The following is a 15,521-nucleotide window of genomic DNA, read 5'->3' as shown; positions in this document are numbered from 1 at the left end:
GATTTAAAACATGTTCTTTTAGCTCACAAAAGTTTCTCATTATCCACCTTCTGAAGTCTAATTCCGTCATTTCGTCACAGTCATTCTCAGTCCAGCTTTGTTCCCTTGCTGGTAAGGAGTTTTTGTCCTTTCTAGGAGGCGAGGTGTTTTGGTTTTGGGCGTTTTCCTTCTTTTTGCGCTGGTTTCTTCCCATCTTTGTGGATTTATCCACCCGTCGCCTGTGTAGTTGCTGACTTTTCGGTTGGGTCTCTGAGTGGACACCCAGATTGTTGATGATGAAGTATTTCTGTTACTTGGTTTTCCTTCTACCAGTCTAGCCCCTCCACTGTACAACTGCTGAGGTCTACTCCAGGCCATGCTTGTCTGGGGTGCACCTATAGCAGCTGCGGAACAGTGAGGGATGCTACTAGTTTCTTTTTCTGCTATCTTTGTCCCAGAATGATGCCTGCCAAATGTCAGTCTTTTGGATATAGAGGGGTCAGGGAGCTGCTTGAGGAGACAGTCTGTACTTTATAGGAGCTCAAGTGCTGAGCTGTGAGCTCTGTTGTTCATTCAGGGCTGTTAGGCTGCTACGTTTAATTCTGCTGCAGCTGAACTTATAAAAAAACCCTTTTTTTCTCAGATGCTCTGTCTTGGGGCGGGTGGGTTGGGGCTTTCTCTGTTAGTGTTTGTTGTGCTGTCCTGCCCAGCTAGGAGGCAGTCTAGTCACTATTTGCCTGCCGAGGCTCTGCCCTGCTGGTGTGAGGTTCACCCTGTTGCTGCAGGCTCTGCCATGCTGCTGCATTCTCTGCCCTGCTTCCACGGGCTACGCCCTGCAGCGGAGTCTCTCTGTTGTAGTGGGTTGCCTTTGCAACGGCAGACTGAGTCAGCAATGGGCGTGTACCTCAGTAGGGGCGGATTGCCTCAGTAATGGCAGACGCCCCTCCCCTACAGAGCTGCACCGTCCTGGATTCAGCTGTGCTCACACCCAGAGCATTTGGAATCGCCGTTTTGTTTGTCCCACTGCGCTACCCCAAATGCTGCTTCCCTGGAATCTCCTGGGCTGGCTCACTGTCCAAGTCCCGTTCAGTCTCAAGTTCAGCCCTCTCAAGTCTCAGATTGCCGGTTTAACAGAGCACCCTGACCAGTGCTCTTTGTGTGGAGCGCTGTGTAGTGCCGCTGTGCTACAGCATTAGCCAAAACCTCTGCCTGGTGTCCTGCATCTCTTTTATACCTGGGAATTTCCCCATTCTGTGGGCAACAGAGATCCGTCTGGAAATGTGGCCCTGACTCACCCTCTCCGTGCATTCACGGAGCTTCAATCCTGGGTTGTTCTCACTGCGCCATCTTAAGTCCCTAATCTCCGCAATCTTGCATTTTCAAAAATCTATAAAATAGTAAGGGAGAGGCCACTTAGATACAAATTATTATGACATAAGACAGTATATGTGTCCCAGAGTAGCTTGGAGTATCAGAGAAATGAAAACTGTTCTCACAGGGATAATTACAGAAGGGATTAATTACTAAAGACAATTCATATGATTTTTAAAGGACTTAGAATTTGGACAGGCTGAACTTATAAACTATTTAATTAGTGTTAGAATGGTTTCCATTAAAGGATTTCTGAAAGTTGGCATATAGGTTTAGGTACCTGGCAAATCCACACATCATATAGATCATTTTTTCATTCTTTGAGGATGCTGGATTAGAGTTGTGGTTTTACATGTGATTCTTAAGGAAATTCAGTAATGTAAAGCTTTAAGGTAATCACACATAAATATTATGAATTATTTTGAAACAATTGACAAGTTAAAGGCTTAACATATCAAGAAATTAAATCATTAATCTTAAAGGTTTTTTTCTAATTGACTTTATTACTGATCTTTTTTGGCATCTGTTTTATTTTTGAAGTTTCTGAAAATATTTCATTAAAACTGTTATCTATGTAATTTTGAGTTATTTCTATGTTTGCATGGAAACAATTCTAATAATTTTTTATTAAAGCACATCTTTACCTCCTAAGACAAACTAACCCACATATCATTCTAATTGGCAAATTAAAAAAAAGAACTGGATATAGATGCAGTAAAAAAATCCTGAAATATTTTATGCCATGACTGCACAGCATCATAGGCTTCTGTATGATAAACACCAAATAATTAAAATATAAACAACTCAATGGCAATCAAAGATGTATCTTAGAAGAGTGTACTTCCCTGGTTCTCTTGAATCATGATGATTATTCTAAGCAATATATTTGAATTGTCCAAAAAACAAACTGTGGACAGGAAGTGCTATTTTAAACAGTTAATATAAATTTTTGTTGCGGTAATCATAGCATGATTAAAAACTATAGATTGGTGGCAAAGAAAGGAGATTGAAAGTCATTTTGCAGGGTGAACTATGAAACTGTGGTTATATCCTATTCCTCAGCTAGAACGTTAAAAAGTAAATTTTACCATATTTCTACTGTGTCTAGTCCTGAGGCTTAGTGAAAAATAAAATATTTTTCTGAGTAATACTAAATTGGATTATAATTTTTGTTATCAGTCAGTGTCTAGTGAGGGGAGAAACTTCAACAGTTAATTGAACAGAGAGTTTAATAAGTGAATTGTTAGGAGGTATAAATAATTGTTAATTAGACTACTGAAAAGGCAAAAAGAGAACACTAAAGTATCATGGTGATGGTAACTACTGGAAGCAGCTGCCATTCCAAGGGCTGGAGGAACAATGGAAAAAGTTGAAATGAAAGCACTGTAGCATAGAGGAAAGACCCTTGAAGGTAAAACTCAGGACTTGGCAGAGGGGCTGTTGTTCTGCGGTGCTGGTTTTAATGGGAGAGGTGATGAAACTGGTTCTGCTAGTGTTAGTAAGATTGGTAATGTGGATTCACTTGCAGTTATGAAAAGGACACTTAACTCCAGGAGTGAAGAAGTGATGCTAAGGAGGAAGTATCATCCCACAAAGCAAATAGGAAGCAGAGAAGAAGACACAGGAAAGATGGAGATTCTCCTCAGTATCCCCTATTGTCAGAGTCTATATTGACCCAGCTAACAAAGCAGAAATGTAACTCACAAAATACCAGCCCCAGCACCACAATATTAAAGTGTAAGAGGGTGTGTTTGAAGTTGAGACAATAGCTTAATAACGGAAACAATCTATTACCAAAAAAAAAGAAAGAAAGAAAAAGAAAAAACCTCATAAACACACAAAACAAAAAAACCTGATCTCTACAATATGGTATTGTATGCCTCGATTTAAAATTATGTTGCTCATATTTAGATTTTGTTTTCTTTGAGTTCTGGACCGTATAGTGTTTTTGTAATACTAGGAACACAAAAAAGAAAAGCTACATCCATGCTCAGTAGGAACTACATTCCTTTGAAGGTCTCTTCAAAGGATTGAAATATATTCCACCAAATATATTTCAAGGTGAATTTTACCCATTAAAGTTATAAGTTTAATTAACAGATAACAGATTAAGTTACCTTTAAGAAACAGATTTTTAGTTTTCCCAATTTTAATTTTTAATTTTTCTCTTGAGACAGAGCTAACAAAATTTTTAAGGGCACTCAAAGACATCTTCACCTCTAATTTATTATCCTTATTGAAAAATTAAGTTTTTAAATGAAATGTAGAATTGGGGAAGGTATTCAAGGGAACAAAGAAGAGAGGGAAATATCTTGATATATCTGTTTTTCCTTCCACAGATTTTCTAGTTCAGAGAATTTGAGTCTCTAGACATAAAAGAACAGGTTAGGCCCGGCATGGTGGCTCATGCCTGTAATCCCAGCACTTTGGGAAGCCAGGGCAGGTAGATCATCTGAGGTCAGGAGTTTGAGACAAGCCTGGCCAGCATGGTGAAACCCTGTCTCTAATAAAAATACAAAAATTAGCTGGGTGAGGTGGCAGGTGCCTGTAATCCCAGTTACTTGGGAGGCTGAGGCAAATTGCTTGAACCCAGGAGGTGGAGGTTGCAGTGAACCAAGTTTCCGCCATTGTACTCCAGCCTGGGTGATGAGGGAAACTTCATCTCAAACAAACAAACAAACAAACAAACAAAAGAACAGTTTAGATTCAGGAAGGCAAATACTACTACTTAAAGTTATAATAGTTCCAGTAATCTTACATCAGTGTTCAGATATGAGTTCTTGTGCTTATAGGTCCTAGCACTGATTGTATATGGCCACATGGTTGAAAATGGGCTAAGTATCTGGTATCTGTCTTCCTTAAGTTTGGAAGTCAAGCAAACCTTAACTTTACTAAGGTGTTTCTTTTTTTCTTTTAAAGAGAAGAAGAAGAAGAAATTGATGAAGAGGAATTGGAAAGACTGAAGGCAGAGTTAGACGAGAAAAGACAAACAATTGCTACTGTCAAATGCAAACCATGGAAGATGGAGAAGAAAATTGAAGTTCTCAAGTATGGTGCCACTTTTTATAAGTAGAAACATTTTCCTTGATATTGATCTCCTAAATCCTCTGAATATTACCTATATACATGCACATTATATATATGTGTGTTTTGTGTGTAATATTATCTATATCAAGTATGTATGAAATACTCATATATAATGCTCATAGTCATAAACATGTATCATATATCTGTATATATACACATATATGTGTATATTCTCATATATCTGTTTCTTTTCACTAGAGAGACTGGGCTAATAAGTATAAATTGGAAACAATCATGAGAAATTGTTTAGAGGCTTCTAACTTCTGTGGTCCTCTTAAATCATTTGTTCCTTAAACTGTAGTTTCCTTAGCTTAATACATTTGTTACCATCTCTTTGAAAGAGACAAAGTATTTGAATTTTACAAGTTTGTGTGGATTGCACACTCTTGTTTCTCTTCAGGGCTCTGGTCTCAAATGATCTTTTCATGTGACAGCTCACAGTAAAGCACAGAGAAGATGCTAGGCCAACAGAACAGTAAATAGGATTTCAATGAAAGGTTATGCTAATAGCTATTCCCTGAACATGCCAGTGACCCAATTTCAGTCTTATGTTGTCTGCTAATATGGATGCAAACACTGTCAGAGCACACAGATTTATAAACTCTCGATATGCAGAGTCAAATGATTATCCCATTCTGGGGGATGGGAAGACTCACCCCTGAAGATCACACTATATTTCCCTGACCTGGTAGTTGGGGGAGGAGGAGAGGGCAGGTAAAAGAGAAGCCTTTTGTTTGTGATAACAGCCATGTTTGCATTTCTTAGTTTTGCCAAAGATTGCATTCATCCATAAATCATTTTTATAAATAGTAGTATTTTAAAATTATCCCCTCACAAGCCTATTTAACTAGTAATGTTGTAAAATGATAGTATAGTATTATTGTCTCTGACGATGAAAACAAGAACTGAAATAGCTATCAGGATAATTCAGTTCTAGTCATGGTTCTGCAAGCACTTGTGTGCTATTTAAAAGCATTGCTTAATCTCTGGAAACCTTAGTTACCTCATATCCAAAGTAAAGAAAGATATTCTATATTTTCTCTACGTGCTTGAAACTTAGCCATCATTTATAGTATTTTTGTTTTGTTTTGTAGAGTAAGGTTTTCCAAGTTCTAAACATTGGTTTTCCCAGAAAACTTTTGCAACACCACAAAATTGTAGTCTGGGAACTCCCTTTGCATGTGCATGCACACATTGAGTTAGGATCTCAGATCTCCCATTTAATAGCTGTGCACATTTGATTGAGTTGTGTAGTCTCTCTACACAACTCAGGTTCCTTATCAAATTGTATCTTACTGACAGAGTTTTTGGAATTATAAAGTGAGATAATTTATGTAAAATATTTCATAAATCAAGCAAAGGCAAGCAGCAGCCCACGTTCCACAGAGCTACAAGTTTTGTGTGTGTGCATGCACGTGTGTCTGTATGTTAAAATAGTTTTCATTTAGTGAAGTGATAATGATGCTAAATTATAGGTTTTAAAAATATTCTTACCTGGCAAAATAGAAGTTTGGCAACCCGATACAGGCCCCTCAAACATATTTGAAATATTAATGGCCCATAAAATCCCCAAACCTGGGAACCACAGGTAACTATACATAGAAAGTTTAAAATTGGCAAGCAATATTATGAACTTCCAAATATATATGATTAAATAAAAATTCCAAGTACTAACTTCCCTTACCAACTGCATGGAGGTGTAGAAACCCCCACCACCACCACCACCCAGCCCTGATCTTCTTTGCCTGGATCTCTCGTGCAGGATAATGGAGTAGACAACAGCTTCAGATTTGAGTTAGGATCCCTGATCTCCCATTTAATAGCTGTGCACATTGGATCAAGTTGTGTAGTCTCTCTACACAACTCAGGTTCCTCATGAAATTTTACCTTATTGACAGAGTTTTTGGAATTATAAAGTGAGACAATTTATGTAAAACATGGTACCAGAGCATGGCACATAGCTGGGAAACATAAGAGGTTGTAGTTTTTACTTCGTCTCGGAACGGACTTGATATCTGATTCCTGAAGGGTGACAGGAGAGATGGAGAGAATTTGGGACCTGGCAAGTCTAGGTGGGAGCAGATCTTGCCACAGTCCAACTCCAGAAGGCTTGTGGGATGGTGACACAGTAGTAGTTTGGATAAACAGTAAGATTGTGAGGATGCAACAGAAGGAAGTAAGGCATTTGACAATTTAGCAAAATTCGGGACCAGACCATTCTTGGATCTTGTAAAACATAGCCATAGTCATGTGGCAGATTTCAAGGTCTGAGGCCTTGATCTGGAGTCTAAGATTTAAGCAAAATTTAACACTGGGGAGAGATAGGCATTAGCATTGGAAAGAAGGACAATACTAGGCCTTAGTACAAAAGCAGACACTGACAATGAGGAGACCGCACCTGAATCTAGACTATAGGTGTTTTTTATTTGGCCCACAGTTTTTGTTTCTTTTTATTTTATTTTTTTAAATTGTAGCAAAATATACAATACAAAATTTATCATTTTAACCATCAAATGTATTTTTATAATTTTTTTAATATTTAAAAAAAATTTAAATTCATTTTTTTCCCCTAGAGATATGGTCTTAACTCTGTTGCCTAGGCTGGAGTGCAGTGGTGCAGTGTTAGCTCACTGCAGCCTCAAACTCCTGGGCTTAAGGGATTCTTCTGCCTCAGTCTACCAAGTACTTGGGACTATATATACACACTACCATGTTTGGCTAATTTTTTCTTTTGGTGTTGAGATGGGGTCTTATATGTTGCCCAGGCTGATCTCGAACTCCTGGCCTCAAGCTGTCTTCCTACTTCAGCCTCCCAAAATGCTAAGATTATATTTCACCCAGCCTCAATCTTTTCTTTTTTTTTTTTAAATTTTTTTTTTAAAGATGGGGTTTCAGCATGATGGCCAGGCTGGTCTTGAGCTCCTGACCTCAGGTGATCCACCCACCTTGGCCTCCCAAAGTGCTAGGATTACAGCCTCAATCTTTTAAAAGACGGACTAAAAAATTCAGATATTCAACTTTTCATGAAGAAGTGGAAGATTTGGTCCTACCTTCTTCCATTACAGTAACAGCTAGGACTAAGCACCAGCGGCTCTATTAACAGGGCATTCCTTTTTCAATTTGCACCATGCTCAAACAATCCATATTACTTGTTTATCCTACTTGGCTGGACTTGTAGACATTCAGATTTGCTGCCTCCTACCAGTGCAGCAGGGGAACAAGCTTGGCACGTTACCAAGACAGTGATTCAGATCTTCAAAGTCAGCTCACAGAATGGAAGCACAAATTTAGGCTCAGAGAAGAAACAACTGTGGCTTCTCACTTGTCAACAAGGCTCACAGTCTGGTGATGATTTTCCATGGCCAGAAGTGGTTTCTGCCTTGTGGCTGCGCCTGTGGGTTCCGGCTGGTGTCATGTCTGGGGCCAGCCTAATTCTCTTAGTTTCAGCCTCTATATGAAGTTGTTGGTACTTAATTGCCGGACTTACCTCCCTTTGGAGGCTTTTGAATGATCTATTGAGCCTCTCCCCACCAGATTCCAACTACATTATTAGAACAAGTGGTCAGTACTTCGCAGTACATGCAGGTAGGTAAATGTCTCTCTACCCCAATGCTACCAATGCATGGGAGTGAGGCAGCTTTCCTTCCAACCCTTACTTCTTTCAGAGATATCTAACTTTGAGAGCATATTTCTAAGGATTATGTTATTAATATTCCCCGAATTAGCCTGCATCATTGCTCCTGGCTAAGTCTACAAAACCCAAGTTACTAGGCTCAGTGTAACTGGAATAGATGTTTTGAACACAGGTTTGGATCTGCGCCTGGGTTTGAAGACTTTTTGTTCCGGGCTTGGAGAAAATTGTGAAACTTCTAAAAGGTATTTTAGACAGGGTCAGGGTTTTAAGATATATTTTAGAGTAAGCCTCAGGAATGGCAACTTACAGTTCTGAGGGTGTTATGAGAGAGTCAGAGAGAGTGCCCACATTTTTAAAGAGCATCTGCCATTAGTAACATGAGTACGCTCAGGGCTTAGGGTCAAAAGATGGTTATTTGGTTGCTACATAGCCAGGAAGCTCTAGGAATTGGCTTTGAATCCATATTAACCCTCAAACATAGCTCAGGAACTAGAGTTCAGCATTTTCATGATAGTGGAATTGGCTCTATACAGCTGAAAGGAAGCCATCTCCTTTCCATCATCACTGTGGAAATTGTGATTTTCATTGTATGTTTTATTGTATATTAATGCAATTTTACACACTCCTGGAGCTTGAATCTATTGAATCTCTTGGTGAAAAGGCAGGTGTGTCTGGCCCAGACCATAAATGTGTATTTTTATCTTTTGATCTAAAAATTACTGATATATAGTCAGAATAAGAGCTGCTGTTTTCAATTCTGAGAGACAGAAAGCTTCATTAAACAGAATATTCAGCTCTACAGATGATTTATTCAATGAGGAAGAGTGTATGTAGAGGGTTTAGAGGGGGGAAAGAGAAATAGTGTTGTATTTTCCAATTATTTGAAAGTCAATTTCTATTTTTTTATGAATCACTTAATTTAAAACCATTAATGAGAATACAAAGTATAATCTGTTATTTAAGTTGCTCATCGGTTTAACTCTGAGTTGGATGACTAGATCTTTCCTACCTATGAGAGGTCGCAGCACTTACAGGATAGCAGCTACCACAAGTGAAATAAAACACTCAGGTAGAAAGTAACAGGTCTACTTATTACTCATCTTGAAACCTAAGACTTTTAACTGTATCAGAACATTATATGTGGTAGATTAAAAGTGCTCATGACTAAACTTAAATAAGCAACCACCTTATTTTGTTAGAGTGGAATAGGTTTTAGATTGAAAATTGAGACTTGGACTTTGAGCTAAGTGCTTCCTGTAACTTCTCCTCTTTGAACTTCAGTTTATTCATTAATAAAACAGAGAAGCTGGATTGTGGACCATGGTCTTCAAACTGCTATCCTCCAAAGTCAAGTAGTTTGGTGAAATCAAATCAGGGCAAAGAAGGCAGAGCTCACAAGGACAGCCACTGGGCCACAATGCTGGCTTCAAGAACAGACCTATGGTTTCTCTTTTCTACACAGTATACTTCCATATAAAGCATTGATTTGAAGAAGGAATGCTTCTGTGGCTATTAAAAAAACAGTTTTAAAAACCTACTTAGCTGGATATTTAAAGAAACTTATTTTGGAGAAGGGACAGTTCTAACATTTCATGAGTCCACAAATTAAGATACAGAAACACTCCAAGTATACTTTTGCAGGGAATTGGCTCTTGGATAGTCACCATTTAAAAATTATTTATTTTGATAACAAAAATGTGTATTTAGCTATTACACTGACTACTTCTATTTCTGAGCTTTGTAGCACTCTGACCCAGTGTTTCTGGGATCTGTCCATTGGCTGGCTAGGCCTGGTGATTTATTAATGAGACACCCAGTAAAGCCAGGAAAGTTATCCTCAGATTTCATTTACACTTAAACAGGTGCTTCAAACTATCAGCTAGCCATTAAGGTAACATTCCTCTTACTCAATCTCCTTTTATCTCTTCACACTCCTTTTCATTGGTTTATTTGTTTTTTCTTTTGTTTTATTTTTTTAGTTGGGAGAATGAATACATTTCTAGGAAAATGAGAACATAGTACAGTTGATTTCCTTTAATGGAGCTATCTGGGAAAACCATTTGGCTTCCATCCTCACCCCTTCTCTCCAGTTTTCTTGGCACTTAAGATTTTCACAGGCAAGAATCATGGTTTATACTTTGGTTCACAGAGGTTTTCCCCTCATCTGTCATTGTGAAGGCATGAAAGGTACTATACAAGACGACATGTAAACACACCTACCAACATACCCTTCAACCATTTCTGGATTATTTTCTTTTTTAAATTTTATATTTCCATAAATTTTGGGGGAACAGGTGGTATTTGGTTACATGAGTAAGTTATTTGGTGGGCATTTGTTAGATTTTGGTACACCCATCATCCAAGCCATATACCCCGAACCCAATTTGTAGTCTTTTATTCCTCATCTCAATCCCACCCTTTCCCCAGAGTCCCCAAAGTCCACTGTATCATTTTTATGCCTTTGTGTCCTTATAGTTTAGCTCCGACTTATGAATAAGAACATAGGATGTTTCCAACAGAACTGGAGACTATTATTCTAAGTGAAGTAATTCAGGAAGAAAACCAAACATCATACGTTCTGTGAATGCCTTTTTTTTTTTTTTTTTTGAGAAGGGGTCTCGCTCTGTTACTCAGGCTGTAGTGCAGTGTATGATCTCAGCTCACTGCAACCTCTGCCTCTCAGGTTCAAGAGATTCTCCTGCCTCAGCCTTTTGAGTAGCTAGGATTACAGGCATGTGCCACCACACCCAGCGAATTTTTGTATTTTTTGTAGAGACGGGGTTTTGCCATGTTGGCCAGGGTGGTCTTGAACTCCTGACCTCGGGTGATCCACCCACCTCGGCCTACCAAAGTGCTGGTATTATAGGCGTGAGCCACCATGCTTGACCCGAATACCAACATTTCATTTCTTTTTATGGCTGAGTAGTATTCCATCATATTTACATATATGTATTTTATATATATATATGTACACCACAATTTCTTTATCCATTCCTTGACTGATGGGCATTTGGTCTGGTTTCATATTTTTACAATTGTGAATTCTGCTGCTATGAACATGTGTGTGTAAGTGTCTTTTTTGTATAATGACTTCTTTTCCTCTGGGTAGATACCCAGTAGTGGGATTGCTGGATCAAATGGTAGTTCTACTTTTAATTCTTCAAGGAATTTCCACCCTGTTTTTCATAGTGGTCGTACTAGTTTACATTTCCACCAGCAGTGTAGGAGTGTTCACTTTTTACCACATCCATGCCAACTTCTATTATATTTTGATGTTTTGATTGTGGCCATTCTTGCAGGAGAAAGGTGGTATAACATTGTGATTTCAATTTGCATTTTCCTGATTATTAGTCATGTTGAGCATCTGATTATTAGTCATGTTGAGCATTTTTTTGTATGTTTGTTGGCCATTTGTGTATCTTCTTTTGAAAATTGTCTATTCATGACCTTAGCCCACTTTTTGATAGGATAGTTTGTATTTTTCTCACTAATTTGTTTGAGTTCCTTGTAGATTCTGGCTATTAGTCTTTGTTGGATGTATAGAGTGTGAAGATTTTCTTCCACTCTGTGGTTGCCTGTTTTCTCTGCTGACTGTCCCTTTTGCTGTGCAGAAGCTGTTAAGTTTAAAGTCCCACTTACTTACCTTTGTTTTTGTTGCATTTGCTTTAGAGTTCTTGGTCATGAAGTCTTTGCCTAAGCCAATGTCTAGAAGGGTTTTACTGATATTATCTTCTAGAATTTTTATAGTTTCAAGTCTTAGCTTTAAGTCCTTGACCTGTCTTGAGTTGATTTTTGTATAAGGTGAGAGATGAAGATCCAGTTTTATTGTCCTACATGTAGCTAGCCAATTATCCCAGCAAATATTGTTGAATGAATAGGGTGTCCTTTCCCCACATTATGTTTTCATTTGCTTTGTTGAAAATCAGTTGTCTATAAGTATTTGGATTCATTTCTGGGTTCTCTATTCTATTCCATTGGTCTATGTGCCTATTTTTATATCAGTACCATGCTGTTTTGGTGGCCATAGACTTATAGTATAGTTTGAAGGAAGGTAATGGGATGCCTCCAGATTTGTTCTTTTTGTTTAGTCTTGCTTTTGCTATGCAGGCTCTTTTTTGGTTCCATATGGATTTTAGGATTGTTCTTTTCTAGTTCTGTGAAGAGTGATGGTGCTATTTAGATGGGAATTGCATTGAATTTGAAGATTGCTTTAGGTAATATGGTCGTTTTCACAATATTGATTCTACCCATCCACATGAGCATGGTATGTATTTCCATTTGTTTGTGTCATCTGTGATTTCTTTCAGCCGGGTTTTGCAGTTTTCCCTGTACAAGTATTTCACCTTCTTGGTTAGGTATAGTCCTCAGTATTTGTGTGTGTGTGTGTGTGTGTGTGTGTGTGTGTGTGTGTGTGTCTATTGTAAGGGGTTGAAATCTTGATTTGATTCTCAGTTTGGTCACTGTTGGTGAACAACAGAGCTACTGATTTGTGTACATTAATTTGTGTATCATAAAACTTTGCTGAATTCGTTTTTCAGTACTAGGAGCTTTTTGGAGGAGTCTTTAGGGTTTTCTGGGTACGTGATCATATCATCCGTAAACAGTGACAGTTTGACCTCTTTACTTATCCGGATACCCTTTCTTTCTTCTCTTGTCTGATTGCTCTGGCTAGGACTCCAGTACTACGTTGAATACTGGTGAGAATGGGCATCCTTGTTCCAGTTCTCAGAGGGAATGCTTTCAACTTTTCCCTGTTTAGTATTATGTTTGTCATAGATGGCTTTTATTACATTGAGGTATGTCCCTTGTATGCCAATTTTGCTAAGGGTTTTAATCATAATGGGATGCTGGTTTTTGTCAAATGCTTTTTCTGTGTCTACTTTTTTTTGGCAGAAGGGTTGTTTAAGAGCAGAAAGTTTAATAGGCAAAAGAAAGAAGAGAAAATCACCCTCATGCAGTGGAGAGGGTTCTGAATGGATCCCCTCTTTCTTCATCTGTTGAGATGATGATGTAATTTTTGTTTTAATTCTGTTTATATGGTGTGTCATATTTATTGACGTGTGTATGTTAAACCATCCCCGAATCCCTGGAATGAAACCCACTTGATCATGGTGGATTATCTTTTTGATATGCTGTTGGATTCAGGTTAGCTAGTATTTTGTTAAGAATTTTTTAACTGTGTTAATCAGGGATATTGATCTGTAGTTTCCTTTTTTTGTTTTGTCCTTTCCTGGTTTTGGTATTAGGGTGATACTGGTTTCATAGAATGGTTGAGGAAGTATTCTTTCTTTCTCTGTCTTGTAGAATAGTGTCAGTAGGATTGAATGTCTGATAGCATTCAGCTGTGAATTTGTCTGGTTCTGGACTTTTTTTGTCGGTAATTTTTAAATTACCATTTCAATGCTTGTTCAGTCTCACTGCTTGTTATTTATCTGTTTGGGGTTTCTAATTCTTCCTGATTTAAGCTACAAGGGTTGTATCTTTCTAGGACTTTATGCATCTCTTCTAGGTTTTCTTGTTTATGCAAATAAAGGTATTCATAGTAGCCTTGAGTGATCTTTTGTATTTCTGTTGTGTTGGCTGTAATATCTCCTATTTCATATCTAATAGTGAAGCAGGAGTGGCCACAAGAAACAGACCTCTCGGACACTGAACTAGGAAGGAATTTATTTCTGCCGGGAGCAGGGCAACATATGTCTAACAGCCAAGCTTGTCTAACAAAGAGAAGCTCTGCCTTTATATGGCTTACAACTCTAGATATTACATGTGAAAGGGGCTTGGGTTTACAGCCTTAGGAATTACAAATGAAAGGATCTTGGGTTTACAGTTTTAGAAATTACATGTGAAAGGGGCTTGGTCATGGAGTAGGAGGGGGATGGAGGTTTGGTCTTGTTTAAGTAAAAACAATGCCTTCTGGAAAGATTCCCCCATACTATGCCTGCTATCCATAGAAGGTGACTAAGGAGGCACCAGTTGGCCAGCCTTTTCTTTCTTGAAATGCAGTGTGGAAGTCAAGGGGGAGGTGATCTTAGATGCTTGGGTCTCTTTCCTCAGTAGAGCTTATTTGGATCTTCTCTCCTCTCTTCCTTTCTTGGTTAATCTTGCTAATGGTCTATCAATTTTATTTATCTTTTCAAAAAACCAGCTTTTTGTTTCATTTAGCTTTTGTATTTTTTTGTTGTTGTTTCAATTTCATTTAGTTCTGCTTTGATCTTTGTTGTTTCTTTTCTTCTGCTGTTTGGGTTTGGTTTGTTCTTGTTTCTCTAGTTCCTTGAGGTGTTAGCTTAGGTTATTTGTACTCTTTCAGACTTTTTTATGTAGGCATTTAATGCTATGAACTTTCCTCTTAGCACCACCTTTGCTGTATCTCAGCAGTTTTGATAGGTTGTTTCACTATTAGTGTTTAGTTCAAAGTATTTTTAAATTTCCATCTTGGTTTCCTTATGGACCCAACGATCATTCAGGAGCATGTAGTTTAATTTTCATGTGTTTGCATGGATTTGAGGATTTCTTTTGATTTCCAACTTTATTCCACTGTGGTCTGAGAGAGTACTTGATATAATTTCACTTTTCTTAAATTTATTGAGACTTGTTTTGTGGCCTGTCATAAGTTTTATCTTGGAGAAAGTTCCATGCACTGATTAATATAATCTATATTCTGTAGTTGTTGGGTAGAATATTCTGTGAATAGCTGTTAGGTCCGTTTGTTCTAGGGTATAGTTTTACTTTATTGTTTCTTTGTTGGCTTTCTGTCTTGACGACCTGTCTAGTGCTGTCAGTGGAGTATTGAAGCCCCCCCACTATTATTGTGTTGCTATCTATCTCATTTCTTAGGTCTAGTAGTAATCATTTTATAAATCTGGGAGCTTTAGGTGCATATTTATTTGGGATTGTGATATTTTCTTGTTGGACAAAGCTTTTTATCATTATTTAATGTACCTCTTTGTGTTTTTAAACTGCTATTGCTTTAAAGTTTGTTTTGTCTGATATAAGAATAGCTACTCCTCGTCACTTTTGGTGTTCATTTGCATGGAATGTATTTTTTCCACCCTTTTACCTTAAGTTTATGTGAGTCCTTATGTGTTAGTTGAGTCTCTTGAAGACAGCAGATACTTGGTTAGTGAATTCTTAACTATTCTGGAATTATCTTTTAAGTGGAGCATTTAGGCTATTTACATTCAATGTTAGGATTGAGATGTGAGGTACTATTCCATTCATCATGCTATCTGTTGCCTGCATACCTTGGTTATTTATTTACTTATTTGTTGTATTTTTGTTTTACTGGGTCCTGTGAGATTCATGCTTTAAAGAGATTCTGTTTTGAGTGTTTCCAGAGTTCGTTTCAAGATTTAGAGCTCCTTTGAGCAGTTCTTGTAGTGCTGGCTTGGTAGTGGTGAATTCTCTTAGCACTTGTTTGTCTGAAAAAGACTGCATCTTTCCTTAATTTATG

General features: G+C 37.9%; 1 protein-coding gene across 1 annotated transcript in view; it reads left to right on the top strand.

The window, feature by feature from the left end:
* Positions 1-15,521, top strand: part of TMC1 (transmembrane channel like 1) — a 135,876-nt gene that overhangs the window by 7,761 nt on the left and 112,594 nt on the right. The window contains exon 2 of the mRNA XM_035302443.3: positions 4,270-4,398. Within this exon, the coding sequence (XP_035158334.3) occupies positions 4,373-4,398 (26 nt within the window). The 5' untranslated portion in view covers positions 4,270-4,372. The remainder of the gene's footprint in view (positions 1-4,269; positions 4,399-15,521) is intronic.

The sequence above is a fragment of the Callithrix jacchus genome, chromosome 1 (genome assembly GCF_049354715.1).
Source record: "Callithrix jacchus isolate 240 chromosome 1, calJac240_pri, whole genome shotgun sequence".
NCBI classification, from domain to species: Eukaryota; Metazoa; Chordata; class Mammalia; order Primates; family Cebidae; genus Callithrix; species Callithrix jacchus.
This window is presented reverse-complemented; position numbering and strand designations above follow the sequence as displayed.